The 19,978-nt window shown below is 43.7% G+C and overlaps 1 protein-coding gene across 3 annotated transcripts in view; it reads right to left on the minus strand.

Annotated features, from left to right (window-relative positions):
• LOC106653250 (protein tiptop) overlaps window positions 1–19,978 on the minus strand; it is a 144,063-nt gene that overhangs the window by 47,212 nt on the left and 76,873 nt on the right. For 2 of the 3 annotated variants that reach the window (XM_023462500.1, XM_014372633.2), the window contains exon 2: window positions 60–315. The exons of the other annotated variant lie outside the window; for it this stretch is intronic. In XM_023462500.1, coding sequence (XP_023318268.1) covers window positions 60–126 — 67 coding nt within the window. In that variant the 5' untranslated portion in view covers window positions 127–315. The remainder of the gene's footprint in view (window positions 1–59; window positions 316–19,978) is intronic. 3 annotated transcript variants of the gene reach the window in all.

Consider the following 19,978-nt stretch of genomic DNA (forward strand, 5'->3'; position numbering starts at 1 on the left):
CGGCCGGCTGTACAGCAAGCGATACACATGTAGCTATAGGTGTGCTGCTGGGTATTTACCGGGAGCGTTATCGCCGCGCTGTGACGGCCACCGGTAGGAAGGCCTTGGCTGCTGCTTACTTCGCATATCTTGCCGTCCGACTGAGCGGCGGGCACCTGCGCAGCCAGCCTCTGGGGCAGCAGCGTCGACGGCGGCACCGCGTCCACGTCTCTATCTCGATATCGGCCACTAGACTACCACTGAGACTTTCTTCTGTCTCTCGCGCGCGCGCCCGCAAGCGCGCACCAAGAGCTAATTCCCGACACCACTACTTACCTGGAACACAAGAAAAACATTTGCCATTTAGTTCATTGTTAATGCACAATATATCACATTTGTATGGAATTATATATTTATATCTTTATGAAAAACGTCATTTGTTTAATAAAGGTTGGCTAGCATGCAGTGCGCTGAACGCGAGCAGCGTGTATGAGGGGAAAAATAAGGGCTGGGACGGACTTTTTAATTAATCCAAGAATGCCTGTCTCATCCCTTACGCGCGCGGCTCCAGCGCGGGCAGAGTCGACCGCGACACTTTGCGGAGACGGTCATCTCTCTTCTGCCGCTGGCGTATATAGCCTGCATTATATACGTTCGTCGTACTCGTCGTCGTCACAATGTCTGCGTGCGAAAATTATGTATATAGAGGCAGCTCGCGCGTGAGCACGAAAGGTATAGCTGAGCTAGCGGCTCACATATCCCGCTAGTGGGATTATTTCAGCTCGAGAGAAAAAGAAAACGACTACGTGCGTATGTGGATGTGCACGAGCTGAAAAAAAGGCCATATAACCATCGAGGTAACTGTTGGAAGCATGAGCGATGCCAGGAACGCTACTAGTCTTTTCCTCGCTGCTGCGTCGTCGTCGTCCTGCAGCGTGTGCCTATATAGCCGCCAAGTAGTGTTGGCCACCCTGCTGCTGCTGCTGCTGCTGCTGCTGGCTCTATATCTTCAGCCAAACGTACGCCCTCGAAAGCGGGCCGCCTTTGTTTTTGATATTTATGAGGCGTTTTAATTCGCACCAGCGCTCCGAAGTTTGCTTGCGCCTGATATGCCATATACTACATTTACACACCCCTCAACCCACCTCACCCCATTTTCCAGCCATGTAGCTAAAAAACTAAGAGAACGAGTCACGCCGATCAATGTTATGCAATGCAATGGGGAGTATACGTTATCGTAAATTCCCTACGAGGCTGCACGACGAGCGCGTCCTAGTAACTCGAGCCGAGCTGTCGATATATACATTTCACTTTTCGACTCGTCATCTTTTTAGCAAAGTTTGCCGCTCAAACTGATTAGGCACAAGCGTTGTGCGCTACAAATACTGCATTGATCACGCGAAAATTTCCGAAATTCGTCCCGAGCTCGATCGCATTATATGCGCAATTTTTCTGTCGCCAATAAATTCGATAAAATACGACTTTGTTTTTCTGGGCGTCCGAGCGGCACATCGAACGGGCTCGGGCGCGTGCAGGATCGGGAGATTCCGAGTGCAACGATCGCTTACCTGCTGCTCTCTTAACTTTTATTCGCGCGCATAAAACCAAACGGTAAATGCGAGACTAATTTTGAGAGACTCGTAATTTTCCATTGCCGCGCAAGCTCCAATTCTCAAGACCGATAAAAGAATAAAATATGTTTTAATTTCACTCGAGCAGCCTGGACATTATTATATTCAATCGGCAGCGTTAAGCGTGCAAAGCTTTTATATCAACTGCAGCAGCGAGGCCCGTAACGATTCGCCGATATATGAATAAATTTGAATTTCATGAAAATTGATCGGCGTCGAGAATTGGTCGGCCACGAGCTTGAAAGAACATTAAAGCTCACTAGGCTTCGTTACAACTACGTAGCTCATTATATGCTGATTTTTGCGAATAATTTCGGTCAATCTTCGGAGGGTGGGGTGGAATAATTTTGTTTTGCGGCATCGAAGGTATGAAAAAAGCCACTTGACTATTCGCGTCCGGAGGATGGTGATTTTTTTCGTTGGGGGTTGCTGCAGAGGGCAGCCGACTGAAGCTGGCGTATCCAAGTAACGCAGCGAGTTTAACGGAATAACAGTACGTCACGGCCACTCGTCGGTGTACGGGTGAAGCGCGCGTATGCGTGAGCCTAGCCCTCGCAAATAGCAAGAGCGGCAGCAGCAGCACTAGCGCGTACCCACTGGCGGTAGCTCCTTAACAGCCTTCAGTCTCTAAAAGCCCCGGGTGTGATGTATGGCAAGACGTTGCGTCAGTCTCGTACGAACGTAGCGGCGAACAGATGCAGGACTCGTATATTATGCTCTAGGCCGCAATATCTGGGCGAAGGGAGGGAGACGCGAGGAGACGACGAGACGAGAAACGACCAAGAGAGAAAAGTACGCGCACGGTAGAAGAGGAGGAAGCCCGAGCGGAGCCGAGAGGAAGGAACAGAGAAAGAAGAGAGCGAACTGCCTGACTGGCTATACAGCGCATCTCGCGCGTATCTCTCAAAAGAATAGTGCGGCAGCGAACGACACAAATCACTCGGTCTTTTGTGCGTCTCGAGGCCCGTAGTCGAGCTCGTGCTCGTGCACGGAGCAACCTGTGCTGCCTCGAGCTCGTTTCGCGCGCGTCGTCTAGCGCCTCGCTCGCAGCTACCATACCAACGCACACGAGCAGTTGCTAGTCGAGCTCGACCTATTCTTTCAAGGCTAACGAAAAATATTTTTTACCCCCGGCAACTTTTGTAGTTTTCCGTAAGTTGTTGCGAAAATACCGCGAGCTCGCCTCGGGCCTCCAGGATAAGTGTCCGCGATTTATGTCATCTCTATAATATGTGAGCCACATCTTTATGTATCTACTGCGCAGGACGTTGCCGTGACCACGCAAAGGTTATGTAAATTTGCGATGAGTGAGAAAGTCCCTTGACACGCTGATTTAGTGCCTCCTTTTATTGTAACCCACCGCACGCAGCCGCTCGACGCTACAGTACGTCGCACGCGCGCGCGCGACCCGAGCCAGCTCCGCTCTTTTCTTTTATCGATATAAATTTNCCCCCCCCCCCCCCCCCCCCCCCCCCTCCTTCTCTCTCTCACACACACTTTTCTCCTTTTTTTATTAACGAAATTTATTAGCGACATTTTTACGATTTGACGCCCGATGAGCTTTTTCCCCTCACCCGCAAAACTCGAGATTTATTCCAACCGGGGGGCAAAATTACTTTTTTCTCCTTTCAAAGTATCGTTGGTAATTCTAACTAAGGAACATCTTCGAGGCGAACACGCGCCAAGCGCATAATTATCAAATTCATGGCTAAAATCGATGGCAAACAGCTAGTGGCTCTTTCCTTGCTCGAAATTACGTCCTATCACGATAACTTCCAGACAATATTTCGCATTTTAAAATTACGAGTGAGAATCTTGCTAATTAACCGAGTCTTTTCATTGAAAATTCGTTATTGCCGACTAACTTGCATCGAAATTAATTTAGATCAGCCTCATCTTCGAGTTAACATGAATTATTAGGCAACACGTTCACCTATGCATGATAATTCATTTGGAATTTGCATTTACTCAAAGAATCTGCGAACACGCGGAGAAAACATTTCTGCTCAAAGCCCCTGAGAACGGACATTTACGGAGGCACACATATAAATGTATAAAAGTGCGTCAGCGTCGGAGCGGCATCGAAATTGAAATGATTTCGGAGAGTAAATCACTATTATTTACAGGCTCGCTTGTCCGTCGTAATTCCCATTCATAAAAAAGCCAATAAAACACTTTTCTCTCCCTTACAGCCGACATAATTAACAGGGTGAAAGAGCAGTCGAATTCAGCGAAACGCCCTTACTCTTACATCTATATACGAGCATGTATGTATATGTGTACATTTGTATGTGTGCGTGACACGCATGGACGTGTATGCGAACTCGCATTTTAGATGACCCGTAACTGCCGTAACAGCTGACGAGATCCTTGTCAAGGCACGAAAATCCTAATAGGAAAAAAAGCCATAAATCAGTTAGACTTTTGGCTACGTGTTTGCGTCGTTTGCCGAACCCAGCCAATAGTATAATAAACACGTGAGCTCAGGCTTATAAGCTCACAAAGTTGGATAAAAAGAAACATATATGGGTCAAAATAATACTTTTTTACAAAACCGTGCGCACGTATGTCACCGATCTTGACGCGCTTTTGGTATGTTATAGTACATGGTAAAAAGGTCCCAAAAAAAAATTTTTAGACCCCCTCCCCCCTCCTACCCCCCACTTCCGGTATAAACGTCCATTTTCGATCTATATTTTTTCTGAGGACATGAAGCAAGTAAAAAATCTGAAAAAATTCATAAAAATACTTTTCCACAATCCAAACAACCTTGAATTTTTTCAGATTTTTTGAGTGCTTCAGGCCTTCAGATAAAATCATTGAAAATTTCAAAAATCGAGATACGGCGGTATGAGCCGATGTAGTACTCGGAAATTTTTTCAGTTATTTTTCGCATTAAAAAACATAACCTCAATTTTTTTCAGATTTTTTCAGATTACCTAACGCACCTTTTGAAGCCAAAAACCGATTTTTTTGACGAAAATAATTTTTTTAGGACAGTACGGAGCCTCGAAAAATCTGAAAAAAATTTTTTCTTGTTTTTTTCATCAAAATACGTAATCTCAAATTTTTTCAGATTTTTTAATTGAAGGCGATAGCTTCTAGGGCCGAAAAATGCTATTTTTAACAAAAAATGGTTCCTAGAACCCGATGGTTCCGGTGAAAAAATTTGAAAATATTTTTTTTGAATTCCTTGTCAAATTTTAATAAATTTTGACCGTTTCAAAAGTTCGATTGAAGCTTCCTAGCTCATTTTAGAGCAGGACAAAGATTAGTGCAAAATATCTGAAGACGTTTCTGAAGACATTAAGGAATGATAAAACTCGTTTGATGCTCTAAAATGAGCTAGGAAGCTTCAATCGAACTTTTGAAACGGTCAAAATTTATTAAAATTTGACAAGGAATTCAAAAAAAATATTTTCAAATTTTTTCACCGGAACCATCGGGTTCTAGGAACCATTTTTTGTTAAAAATAGCATTTTTCGGCCCTAGAAGCTATCGCCTTCAATTAAAAAATCTGAAAAAATTTGAGATTACGTATTTTGATGAAAAAAACAAGAAAAAATTTTTTTCAGATTTTTCGAGGCTCCGTACTGTCCTAAAAAAATTATTTTCGTCAAAAAAATCGGTTTTTGGCTTCAAAAGGTGCGTTAGGTAATCTGAAAAAATCTGAAAAAAATTGAGGTTATGTTTTTTAATGCGAAAAATAACTGAAAAAATTTCCGAGTACTACATCGGCTCATACCGCCGTATCTCGATTTTTGAAATTTTCAATGATTTTATCTGAAGGCCTGAAGCACTCAAAAAATCTGAAAAAATTCAAGGTTGTTTGGATTGTGGAAAAGTATTTTTATGAATTTTTTCAGATTTTTTACTTGCTTCATGTCCTCAGAAAAAATATAGATCGAAAATGGACGTTTATACCGGAAGTGGGGGGTAGGAGGGGGGAGGGGGTCTAAAAATTTTTTTTTGGGACCTTTTTACCATGTACTATAACATACCAAAAGCGCGTCAAGATCGGTGACATACGTGCGCACGGTTTTGTAAAAAAGTATTATTTTGACCCATATATATTTATACGTATGCGTGTGTGTGCAATGTGTGTGTGTGTGTGTAATATATATAGCGTTTTCTCATTGTCTCAAATGATCTATACGACTTTATATTGTAGAATTTTCTTTCCGTGCGATTATAATTTCAAAAAGTCAGACAAGCTCAATGGAACGTCCGCAAAATGCGTAAAGTGTCGTCTGGTGAGTATTGTATAGTATAGCTGCGAGACTCGTAAAAATGTCGCAAAAAGAATAATGCGCGTACATGAATAGAGCTACATGTGCAGTTTGGGATATTTTACGAAAAAATACCGCAAAATTGTTTGTTAGAATTGCGGTGATACAAGAATGAGGCGAAATATACATCACTCAGTTGGATCATTAATCACTCAATCAAAACGGAGCCGGCTTAGGAGCAGCGCAGCAGTGCGTCAATAACATTCACGTCTCACTTGCGCTCGCACATTCGATGCAGGCAAGTAGAAAATAGCGCTGCTACGAGTGCAATCCATGCATTGTGTAAACCGTGGAGCTGGGACGTATGCCGAAAAGCAAAGAAACGCGTGTAGCCACCTAGTCGCAACATCGTTGCAGTGGGTTTGGAGATGAAAAATTAAAAGAAGCAGACTCGATCGAGATATCGAGATGTGTTTTTTGCAGATCGCGTCAGGAGCAGTCATGCAGTCGCGTGCAGGCGTGCGTACGTGTGTGTGTGTCGGTGAGCTGGGAAAAGAGAGAGAAAGCTCGCGGGCGGCGGGCGGGCGGGCGCGACTATTCCAGAATCCCATAAATCAGGTCAGGGTTGGCATGGCTCGGGAGAGGGTCGTTGGGTAAAGGTCGTCGACGCACAACAAACACACGCGCTTCCCCGCCGCCTTCGCAGCTCCTTCTCCCGACGACCCCTCTCCTGACCCCTCTCTTTGCCCCTACCGCCCCTTTCCCCTACTTTATATTATACCCCGGCGCAAAATTGCGACGTACGTGTATATACGTGCGAGGAAAGCTGCTGCTATTCCGGCGCATGCTCGCGAAAAGTCGTTTTGCCGCTCAACGCTGGCGCCGCTCCTATATCAGAATTTATTCGCAGCGTCTTTCTCGCGCTCTCCTGCACGAGGATGATGCAGCAGTAGCAACTGGCTCCGCTTGACAAGGCTACTTTGAACGTGACAAAAATTTAGGAGGGTAATTAGCAGTAGCTTGCTTTTGCGCTGATTGCATTGCGAGCGACTGATTCCGATCCCCTCCGAGCTCCTCTTGCGCTATGTATCTCTTCCGTCTGTCGACGCGGGCGATGATTCGTTTCTCTCCGTAGCGACGATTATCATAATTAAGCTAAGTGAGCGCGAAAACGAAGCTAGCTCGCTTTCTCCGTTCGGACAGATCTATTGTTGGCGTCGCCATGTATTCCGACAACGAATGAATATGCTCCGAGTTTTTTCCTCGGCAGAAACAACTCATATCTACCTATATTGACTCGTCTTATGTATCGATGCATGTATGTAGAATGAGTCGATATCGCTAGCAAACGACCAGACCAAGCGGAGACGAGGCCTGGAGGAAAAATTACCTCGTGCCCGCGCAAGGATCGGGACGCAGATGGAATCAGTGCAGTTGAGAGTATTGGAAAACGTCGATTCCAGTCCAATAAGTGCTACGAGCATAAGGAACGACCGCCTCTGCTCGTATATATATACATACATACATTCATAGGAGCCAGCAACGAATGTATAGCAGAAATAAGTGCGGGGCCGAGAGATCGCCTTGTATTTATGACGCGTACGTGGGATTCACTTCGGAGTTGAAAAGGAAAAAATCTGGTGCTGCCGCCACTGCTGCGAGCGAAAGACGCGTCAAATCATTGGCACGCAGAGAGAAAGATTTGTTGCGAGAGTGTCACGAGACATCTTCTGCTTTACAAATGTACCTTGCTTATTTACAGAACCTAATTTGTATCGAATCTAAACTTACTGTCGCATCTGCGTCTTATTTTCTGATGTGAATGCGTCTAAGTATTTTCAGTAGGGACTTATTTTTCAAGCCGAATAAACAACAAAGCGATTATTTTGCGAAAAATTTGAAACGGAAACAATAGTACATTTATTATATTGTTATGAGCTATCATGTCGCTGATTATAGCAATAGAAATTAATAATGACATATTACGTTCTAGCTTATCAACCCATGATAATTCAGAAATAACCAATTTTTTTTAGTATTATTATTGTTTTTTTTTTCTAAAAACATGTGAAGCTGCACGTTTGTCAGCCACACCTTGAAACGACAGCATATCGACCGAAAACGTTATTAATTTACATGCTTACTTTCCGCAGTTACATAATTCTAGTCGTCAAACGCAGGATGCAGTGCGAGGTGGGGAGTGCAAGTTCTTCTATTCGAAAGTTTGGAAGGTAAACTTTTCAAGCTCTAATCTAGCCAGCACTACTGCATTGAAATGGCAAAATGTCAGTCAGCGAGGAGAGCTGACGGTGCTACACCACTACAGTTGTTGGACTTGTACTTGAAAAACTGACCAACTGAAATGGCCAACAAGGTGTTGAAAAAAGATGGAGAGCGAAGCGAGGCTCGCATGAGTCGCAATTAATTCGCTGCTCCGAGCTTGCGGATTGCTTCGGCGGCGACTACAGCTACTTTCGACGCATTCGTGAGCGAATTCTCCAGGTGAACGTTACTTTCGATTAGGTGCAGCGCGGATGTGGGCTCTACGCGTGGGCTTACATAGTAGCAGCGGGCATATATCGCGTTGTTAGAGTCAGCTAGATGTCGCGTCCCAAGCGTCATCTCGAGATGCGTGAGCTTGCGCGCGCGCGCGCATATATACATAAACATGTGATACAAGCCGCTGCAAATGTGGCAAATCTAATGCCGCCTCGGCTCATTCCGCAGCTCATCCGTTGAGCAAGTATATACGTGTACTGGAAATGCATCGTATACGAGACTCGGGTGAGTTTTAAGCGTATATAATACAGTCGACGAGAGCTGATGAGAATCCGCTTATTATAGAATGCATAATTCAAAGCTTGCCGCTGCATACGACGAGCGCTACAGGACACACGCTGATATTGTGTATATATTTTCGTTTGCAATTTAGATCGAGCGCTGGAGATTCGATGCTTTATTAAATAATGCCGATGGTCTACTGCTACATTTGCGCGCCAACTGTTTTATCGCGCGATTAATAATAAATCATCACCTCTGATGGTATAGCCGCGCGCACGTGTGCTACTGGCGCCGCTGCCACTGCACTACCACTACTATATATATGAATGAAAAAATTAATGTGTTTTCAATATGAGATTATCAGGATTGATGCGATTGAATTATAAGCGAGGAGCTAATTTTAGGTTTATTTATTGAAATGCTATACGATAAGTCACTCTAAATTATATAGCAAAAACATTGATTAGGATACTTCTGGCCGATCGTTATATTCATACTCACACATACAGCGTATATAAATATGTATTATTGAGTACATCGGGGCAAAGTTCGAGTGCTTCGAATAATTACATTACATGCATTTGACTTGGACGTGGCAGACAGATAATGTCCCGAGCTACGCGCAGACATACCAACTGCCTTCTCATATTTTATCGTTCTAAATCATAGCGCAAATAAACATAAATATAAATGCACACGCCTATTCGTAAAAGCGAAAATGTATTAGAGTGGCGACGATTTATTTGCGCGTCGGCCGATAGAAATTAGCCAGGCACCGAGTGAAATATTTTCGAGCTATCAATATTCGCGAGTATCCACGAGGTGCTCGATTTTTTCAAGAAAGCTTAACAAAAATTCGCCTATAATACATTATTTTGCTGGAATTACCGATAGCGTCAGCATGACAGTGGCGAAAAGTCACTTGGATTGATTTTTTTTCTTTTTTTTTTTTTCAAGAATTTCCTCGATCTGCGAATAGCAGCAATAATAAAGACGCGCCTACAGGATGGATTAAGCGCGCAAAGGCTGCGATAATATAAGCGCACGGCATTCCGTGGAGGCAATGTGTATAGCGAGCCGTCGTAAGCTAAATCTATTCTGGTGATTTGAGCCAGGCAAGAGCGCGTCTAATGAATCAATCGCGCGAGCGAGCGAGAGGCAGAGAGAGAGAGAGAGAGAGAGAGCCGTGACTCGTGCTCTCAAGAGAGTAAGAGCAGCAGAGACGAGCTACTCGCAGCCCACTCCGTCTTCGTCTATCAAGCGATGAGCCATAGTCTGCATCTCAAAGTGCAAGAGCAGACTGACACGATATACGAGCGCTCGCTCACTTACTCTGTGTGTGTGTGTGTGTGTGTGTGTGTGTATGCCAACTTGAAACAACTCGGCTGAAACTTTGTTCTTTCTCTCGCAGGCGCAAAGGGGATAAAAGCGTGCGCTTAGATCGTCCGCAGTTTTCTTCTAATTTCATGTACTTAATTGGCGAGCTCCAACGGACTTTACTGCTTGACCCCAAGTGCACTTGTATTTTATTTTTATCCCTACTTTGACTCCGGCTGTCTCGCTGCACCCTTTAATTATTGAACAAAGTCAATATTTAGCCGGTCCGCGAGTCGCGCGCATCCGAATTATTTATCGACGCGGGCGCGTATAAGAGATTTACATATATTTCGGATAACAAATCAACGTCACATATTGCAGCTTTGCGATACACATCTGGGGCCATCGCATCCATCAAATTTAACGAACGTCAATCTCGACGTCATATCGATTATAAGCTCCAACGTATACACAACACATACACACACACACACACACACACACACACACACACATACAACTCAGAGAAATTCTCGGGCGTGTATATTTGCGTACATGCTATGCATCACGTATAGAAGACAAAGCTGAAATTATAAATAATGTTCTCGCGACTAAATCGAGCAGCAGTCGCATCAGCACTGCTGATGTTTTACAAATAAATACAATATATGTTTTGCACGAAATTCGATGATAAAATTCTATTTTTGAAAGAGCGTTTGGTGTTCATTTTCCTAGCACGACCAAAGCCTATTAAATACTTATTATTTTAAACCCAATCAATCTAGCTTATTGAGCTATTCAACTTTTTATCAGGGTTTGATCGTCTTGGACACCGTAGGATATCGTAGGTTCGATTATATACTTGATTTGTTTACACATTTTTTCGCACAAGCATCCAAAGGCATCAAGGCATCCTCACATGTCAAAAGCCAGTCTAATAATCGTTGCAATGCGCGATGAAGCAAAGGGTTTTGGGATTTATAAGTCGTGTCTTGTTTTATAGTCGAGCAATGGATCGACTGCAGCTACGTGGTCAAGCGCGGACAAGTGGCAATTGCAAGGACGTCGGCGCGAAATGAAGATACTCAAGAGGAAAAGTCAATCGCACGTACAAGCCAAGTAGGCGCGAGTTTTCAAAGTCGAAAGCTGAATTATCCGCAGCTGCTGCTTTTAGACCTTTTAGGTGGGCTCTGGGTGGAACGGCAAAGAGGCAAAGCGAAACTGGCCCAAGCCGCAGTGGCCGGCCGTCTCTCTCGCTCATACTGTACAATATATATAAAATGCTAAACGTCGGCCGGCTCGAGCTGTTACTCGAGCGCTCGGTAAACCTACACCCGATTGATCCGCGTAAATTCACAAGAATAAATTATGCGTCTCGCGTACGCTTGGCTGGGCTCTCTCGATGGCTGGCGTAGCTGCTATTTCTGCTACTGCTGCTGCTGCTGGCGGCTCGTCTTATTTTTCGGCCACGTCGCTCCTTGCTTTAGCCGTCGATCGTGTCCGGTGCACTGACAATTTAAGATCCAAATACGCCTCCTGCTAATGCTAACTGATTAAGCGTAGCGAGGCAGTAAGTCGATATCGACGGCTACTTATATACTCGTGCAGTTTGCGCGCGCAGTGCGTTGCAACGTACGCCACTCGAGGTTATATACACGCGCACACATAATGTATATTATAACAGGTGTGCGGCGACAAGTGCACATTGCGAAACATCCAACGTATTATAGGGAGATCGAGTTGACGCGCAGTTCCGCACACTCCAGCTAAAGTGTACTTTCGACCTTTTAGCGAGAAAATGGCAACAATCGGCTCGCTCGAATCATAAGCTTCGAGCAACTAGCCTGACCGATCGTTTGTAATTTTCAACGGGTCTGCGATACCTGCACGACTCGGTGAATTATCAATCGTCATTTCTTGGCTATTTCTCGTAAGATAGAGCTGTTGGCGGGCCGAGAGAAACCGAGTACGCATAGGCAATGCCAACCATAGAGAACGAGGTCTGCTGTAGATAATACAACGCGCTCCGAGTTTAATTAGTTCCGTAAATCCTATTAAGAGAGCGATCGGACCAATCGTCCACTCGTTTACAGCGTCCGTTCAATTACCGAGCGAATATATTAAAATGTTGGCGACTAAGCGGCTACGCAGCATCGGAGCTCCCGATAATATACATTGGTAGCGCCGCGCACACAGGCCGTTCTGTGAGAGAGCAAAACTGTTGACTCACGCAAAACAAAACGCAGACGCGCACGAATAACACAACCTTCCTAGTCTCGCATCTACCCTCACCGCAAGCTCCCTTTTTTTTTCTATAACAGAAGAATCATTTCCTGCCCGATACACGTTATGTATGTGTGTGCAGCTTGTTCTCTTTTATATACAGTATATACATCTCGCGTGATTTGCGCCGCGTTCGTCAACGAGTGCGGGACGCGAGGCAATAAAGAAAATAACACCGACTCCGCTCGATCGACCAGAGAAGTAATTAAGGCTGAACGATTAATGATTGACAGGCGCTCGGTGAGTACGCAAAACTCGTGCACCGGTCTATGCTGCCCGCATCGGCTTTTTGGAAATTATATCCAAGCAGCCACTGGTCAACGATTTACAAAAAATGCATCAACCCTTGGAAAACTCAAACTTACTAGCTAGTACTAACTCGAGGAGTAGGAAAACTGAAGGCAACATAGAAAATGCTATAATGGTCAGTAGAAGCAAGCGCAACAATTTATCGAACTTCACTGGCACTAGAGCTACGATGTATAGCATACATACTATAATATTGGCGCGTAATGATATTTTCAGTTTCGTTGCTGCGAAGGAAAAAGCAAACGTGCGTACAGAGGGTAGATGCTATTACAGGTCACTCGTGTAACTCGTCGTACAATGTGTGCGTGTATGCTGTGCGCGTATACTGGTACAGTAAAGCTGGGGTGATGGATAGAATGTCAGTCATGGAAGAGCCATCAATCTCGTCGATTTTCTATACACACATACATTCCATGACGCGGCCGTGTGCCTGTGCAGCTCATATAATGCTCGACACTGACTGACACAGCTTCGCCACTTGTATACACGACGCAAAACTTTGTGCTCGCGTTGTTCGCGTCGACGTTATACTCGAGCTTGCGATAGAAAATTCATCGACGTTTTCTTACAGACTTTGTTCTCACGACGCTCGCTTATGCTTATTATTTTCAGAAGTTGATAGCGGCTAATATATTTATTGGTATTTGTGATTTCGATTCGTTGCATTATCACAATGCTAAAACTCGATATAGACATCAGCGCAGACCCCCTCGGAGCATTTGTTGTCGAGGTAAAATTGCTCATTATTCCGTTGCATGATAAATCGATCCATCATTTACGATCTATTAAATTAGCCATATAGTTGTACATGTAGCAGGACGTGCAGTACGGAGGTATACGTATAAGAAATCTGAATATAACAAAGTATAAATATAGATCGCATTGTCACGTAAGCGATCGTCGAGCGAAGCGGACACGACTCGACGTTGAGGGAATCGACCTCTCCGTGCAGCAAGTACAGCCGCTGTCTTTGTACGAGCCTACACATTCGTGCCTGCAGGTATGCACGTAGTGCAGAGACGTCGACGAGGGCGGCACGAGTCGCAATACTCGCATTTGTCAGCGAATCAAGTCAGCTCTCTCGACGATCCATATATATATATGTACATTACAACAAAATAAGTCGTTACAATGGCTCGTGGCCTCTTTCTCTCTCTCTCTCTCTCTCTCTCATTCAAACCCCCTCCTTGTAAAATCAAAGGCACATAATAATTGCGCCGCCTGCTCGCCGATATGTTCTTTTCTCTCTTTGATACGCTACATTAGCATAAAGCGATGTTGGATGCAGTGCGTTTGCGTCGGGCTGGGCTAGGAAAAAGTGCAGGAAAATGCACACGAGTTGGCGATTTCTCCGCCCCGCAGATCGAGAGCGAGAGAGCGTCGAACGTCGATAGCGACCACACGGCACGAGGTGCACTGCAGTCCGCGGTATATATTTGTTCTCTCCAGCGACGATGCCATTATATTGTTTGCCCATTGCCACGTATCTCTGTTATATCACTCGACGAGCGGCTGCTATATTTTATATAATATACCTTAGTGTAGCGTAGCTGCAGCAGACTATATACTAGGATATATAATAATAAAAGCGAAGCCGGCGATCGGCTACACGCGCCATCGAACAAACTCGCGTACGCACGAGCTACGATGACGCAGCAGCTACATATGCATGCACCCATAGAAAAGAGAGTCGCTGACAATCAAAGGCAAATCGAGCGCGAGAGCTTTTCGATCGAGATGCAGCCGCGCAGTCCACGCGAGCCGGCGACCAATGTCATTAGTTTGATTTCGCTACTAATCGATCGCTTATCGTTCGATCGTGTATTAAAACCATCATTTGAACAGCCTAAAAATTATTAAGATAAGTTTTTAAATAGATCCTTGACTCTTTGAACGTAGAAAACAGTCGTCGGCTCCTAGACTGGCTGACTTTGTACCGCAATCGTTTACAGACAAACGCGCGGCATATACAGTCGGTGCGCTCGATCGAATGAGCTGCGTCACGAAACAAATGCCTCGAGTCTTACACCGGCGTCCTATAGATCCTCGCAAGGGTCACGCTGCGGCTTGCGCCTATAAATGCGTGCAGATTTCGATGATCATTCAAAGATGACGAGACAGCCTCGGCTCGATGACTCTTCCATTGCCTATCGAGCAGCTAATAAATCTCGGGATTCATTCTCAGAAGGATTTCGAGCGTTTTCTCGCCCTTGCCACAACCTTACATCGTATTATATATTTATTATCCTCGGCCAACAACGTACGCAACTCGAGGCTAGTTTTTTCTTCACCTTCAAAGTGCTTCAATGCATTTTATGAATGCCCATACGTAATATGCAGTCACTGCTTAGGCTAACGTACCGATAAACTTCTATACTCTGAAGCAATAAGGGCGGAAAAGTCGGCGATTTAGGAGTTTCGAATTTCTGTACTCGAGGCGAGCTAGGCATCCGAGAACGACGGCCGGCAATTTGATATCTTTTCGAGCCGGACACGAGTCTGTGCGCGCACGCGTTTTTGAGCCTCTTAAAGAATCGCCTTTTTTCTCCTCGCAGCTTTTAGCTGCTCGGATCCTTGAGAAGAAGCTAAACCTTGCTGGATCGGCGCGAGATACACATGCACCTATAGTGATTTCGAAAAAAAATCCACACCTTATTGTGCACGGTAAATTGGAAAAAATACATGAGTACTTGTCGTGCGAAGGACTTGGATCACTGAAAAAACTCGCACTTAAAAATTTAAAGTGTCTAAAATGAATACAAAGTATAAAAACCAACTTAAAGATTAAATACATGCGTGCATTTATAGCTTGAAACGAAACTATTATAGAGCATAGTAGCCTCCAGAATTTTTTTTCATTTCTGGATCTTTTTCTAGATAATGCCGAATCTGGTAAGTGAAGTGGAAGCTTCCAAATGAATCACCTTTTTTTGAGAGTAGCAACTTAATGTACACATTGGAGTCAATTTTCTCTCAAGATGGATTTTTCATGCACATATAGGGCACTCTTTTACAATTACGAATCAACGCATTGCATAAGAATCGATAACGATAAAACCGAAATTATACCTTTTAGTTTGTATAGCCATGTATACAGCCGGACTTTGAAATTATTTCCCTGAGAACTTCATTTTCAACAATCATATGTATAATATATTTGTTTGTATCGTTATTGCGGGCTAATGATGCATCCCAATGTTGAGTAATAAGATTTGCCTTAACAGGTTTTTAGGAAGCTGTGTTTCTTTCACAATTTTTTACGTCCTTACTTTTTAAGGTAATTTCATCGAGTAAAAAGTGAGATATATTATCGATCGAAAGTTTGATTGACATCTTTTAACAGCTATTTGAGATTAATATAGCTTCCATATACATATAATATCGGTTTACACGTCTGAAAGTCTGATGGCGACAATTTTGAAATTCATTATAGTTTCTCTAGAGACGGTGATGTATTTGTGGCGCCGCATTACCGGATCGATAAAATTTTTTTAAATATTCATTATTATAATATACGAGAGCGAAAATTAACCGAGTGGATTTACGAAAATCAATTGTTTTAGAGGATCATATAAATGTAGAATTCATCAAGAATTATATTAAAATTACGAAAATTTAAGCAAGCAAATAGATATTAAAGAACAATTTAGTTTCAGCATTAGCTTATACCAGCTATTGAATATGTAATTTTAAATTGGATTTTTGGTGTGTTAATACCTCTATAATAAAGCATTTCTTAAGATCAATCAAAACAAGTAGCTATAAGAGTGAACATAATGAGTACCATTGGTCGCATTGATCAGTATACTTGAAGCAGGTACAAAAAGAAACCTCTGCGATTTATACCATTTTAGCTACTTGGACAATGTAGAAAGATAGTATTGTTTTGCTATTCCTTTCATGTAGATGCGTCGATATAGACAATATTAAAAAAAAAAAAAAAAAAAAAAAGGAGGAGAACACAATATTACTCGAGTTGCATAAATTCGATCAAACGAGTAGAAAAAAAATCCAATAATACATGATGAAGTTTACATTAGTGAAAAAAGTGAGCTAGCTGAATTGGAGCACAGGAGACATGATGCAGCTCTTACCCTTGCGCGTCGAATGCCGATCAAGCAAACAGATACGCGCGCCATCTGCGTTGAACGCGATCGGTGTGGACAAAAAACCATTGTGTTATCATACCTGCTGAGTGTAATGACTCCGGCTACGGCAGTCTTATTTACACTATAAATGCATGTGCTTCTATAGTGCGATCTATCATCAAGACTGCACGCTCTATATTTATATATTTACGTCTGTATCATGTAATGAGATGATGGTTGAATTCTTACATGTAGCTTTTCTTTATCGAAATTCGACCGAATATTTTTCTGCAGTTACAGCAACCAACTCACGACTCAAGCCAATAAATATCCGGGCGCTTTTGCAGTAGGTTTTGCGAGCAGCAAACGTGCAATTGCATCCTTGCCGATGTTTATGCGTGGTATGATGTACATGAGAAATGGGAGTGCTCAAGTGTTAAGAGCGTAGTGTGAACTTGTCGGTACTCGTCGGTAGGCTATGATTTTCGCTTTTTCAAAAATTGCTGTAGGAATCGATCCAGAGTTATTCGCCGCTCCACCTTGACCACTATGTAGAGAAATATGCGTTAAAACTCAAGTGCCGAGTCTGCTGCTGTGGACGAGGAACGAAGACGACGACCTGGCGACGTTTGACATAGCTTAATGACATTTCGTCATGCAGGTGCAGCTCGATCAATTAAATAACTTGAATATAAAATTGTAAGGAATGTGACAAAATCTCAAGGCAAAATTAAAATCCATTGAAATTCATCGCACTGGAATCGTCGACGAGTCTCTGCGCTCAATGAACTCTATTGTATACACGTGTTTCTCTCGATGAATTTCAAAGTCTTGCCAGTCGCAATACAATAAACGGCTTTTCTAACAAGCTCACTGGATTATTACGAGTTTTGCCGTTCTTATTTTTCTTATGAACGAATCTTCAAATACTTCCTATATGCTATATATGCAAGGGTTCATGCGCTAATCGCGTTGGAGTTTTACATCACGATCGCGCTATAAAACGAAAAAGAAAGTTCGGAATAAAATATAGTCAAACTAAAAGGGAGTCAGAACGGAAGGCCTCGAGGAGAGTCGAATTTGATCGTCGTTGCCGTTTGAATAATCATTTAAAAGCTGGCAGCTATGTAAGGCGCCCTTGTGTCGCGTATCGTCGATTGCAGCGATTCCAAGTTTGGCTGCACGCGAGCACTGCAATATCCCACTCAAGCAAGTGCAGCGAGAGTAAGAAATCGAAATTTAAGCTCCAAGTAGTGCAAAGAGAGCAAAGTTGGCTCGCGGAGGACGAGGCGAGGAGCGTATTGTTTCGTCGAGCTTATGAAGGACATGTAGCGGCAGCTTCGGATCGATTGTCGTGCCAGGCGAGCCAGTCGACACAAGTCGACGACGCTGCAGTCGAAGCGTCGTCATCGCGAGGCAGGACGTCGCGCAAAATTCTCCGTGACTGCGGCAACGCGACGAGAGCTGCGTATATATATGCGAGCTGTGCAAGAGCACTGGCACAAGATGTCGTGCCTTTCTCTCTCTCTCTCTCTCTCTCGCTTACTCTCTTGCAAGGCACCGAAACGCGTCTATATCTTGTGTATACGCTCGACTACTGCTCGCTTATAAATGAACGGACTGACAGGAAATCGATTGCACTGCAGGCGCGAGCCAACGTTTTCTTCACTCACTCACTCGCTCGCTCGCTCACTCAGTTAGTCAGTCAGTCAGTCAGTCAGTCAGTCTGCAGTATCTGTACGCAGGCTTGTTCTCGTTTGATTTAGTTTATAAACGTTATACGCACGCTGCAAAATATGTTTTGCGGATGGCTTTTTTTCCTTCTCCTCCTTCCCCTTCTCTTTTTCTTTTTCTTCTTCTTCTTTGCTTCTTTTACATGAACAAACGCTCTGTCGGCTTTTCATTTTTTCGTGACGTCAGCGAGTTTTTCTTTTTCTCTTTCGAGCAGCTCGTACGCTCGCTCCGCAACCTTATTGAACGCTCTATTATGTGCACATTTTTTATTTCATCAGCTTGGCAATTTATATTGTCGACTTGTGGTACTTGAACGTTATATTATATCCTCAGGAGTTGCAATACGTATCGTATACAAGCGTTACAACTCTATTTACGTTCACAATGTTAGATTCAAATTTGCCGCTCTCTTCGAGACACGAGTGGATTATTAATTGGCTTTGAAATTTTGATTGGCTCGTTCGATCAACTTCCCATTTTCATTTTCGTTTTGCTACTCAGTCATTTCTGCTTATCTTTCGCTTCGCTCGTTCAACTCATGCGAATGGAATACAAGTACTTGGATGACTAATGCGAGGACTAGGTTCTCGTGGACAATCGATAGATCGATACGCATGCAAGTTGCACTTTATTATAAATTATCACTAATAAAGATCTTACGTCGAGTATCTTGAAGCTTTCTTCTTCGACTCAAGTAGATTTTTCCAAGCAGTTAGTCGGTGTTACGCATTTGGTTAAGATACGATTAATTAACATTGATACGCATGTTTTTCGTGCGCCTTTGTCCGTCGAGAGAACACGAATCGGTGCGATTAATAAATATGTTTTTCGCGCAGCTCTCGCGGATCGAACCGAGTATCGCTGCGAAATAGCCGAGCTTTACATGCAGCGATTTTTCGATTGAGGTCACTCGATCGCTACACGTATACATAGCCGCGCGTACGATGACGACGACGACGACGACGACGACGATGCCATGCTTCAAACGCGCCACGCTCAAATATCAAAACAATGAAGTCGATCTAGCTGTCAAGGTGCACGATAAAAGCGTAATAGCTCGACTTGCAATGCTCGACGGCGCATCGCTCCAGCTGTTGCGAACTATATTTTTTATCACGATATAGCTCGATGCAAGTTTCAATTTTGAAGAGTAGTTGCGCTGCCACGTATTAAGTACGCCGCAAACTGTCTCGATTGTAATACTCGACGGCGAGCGCGTGGCTGTGGCTCTAGTCCGACTTTTCTGCGCGCATCGACGCTGATCAAATGGTCCAAGTAATGCAAGTTTTATTTTGTTCGCGTCTGCTTGGATATACGAATTTTTCTCATCGATCGCCCTTGTTTGCAATTACTTTAATGATGAATCATCCTCGCTCTCTCGCCGTAAGTAATGACGGATGCATCAAGGCCGCTTTGTGTACATTTTTTTTTCTTTTCCGCGATATCGCATATCTGCACGGAGTCGCGTTCGCGTATATATACGTCACGTATACGGGCAGAGCGCGCTTACCGCCGTGTCACCTGAACCGATCGATCTCGATCAAGCATCAATCAAGTTGCGTCAAAAATAATCGATTAATGTGACAATTTCTTGAGTTGAGTCTCTTTTTCTGCAGTCATCGTTGGG

Source organism: Trichogramma pretiosum, unplaced genomic scaffold (assembly GCF_000599845.2).
Source record: "Trichogramma pretiosum strain Unisexual culture from Peru unplaced genomic scaffold, Tpre_2.0 scaffold8, whole genome shotgun sequence".
Classification (NCBI taxonomy): Eukaryota; Metazoa; Arthropoda; class Insecta; order Hymenoptera; family Trichogrammatidae; genus Trichogramma; species Trichogramma pretiosum.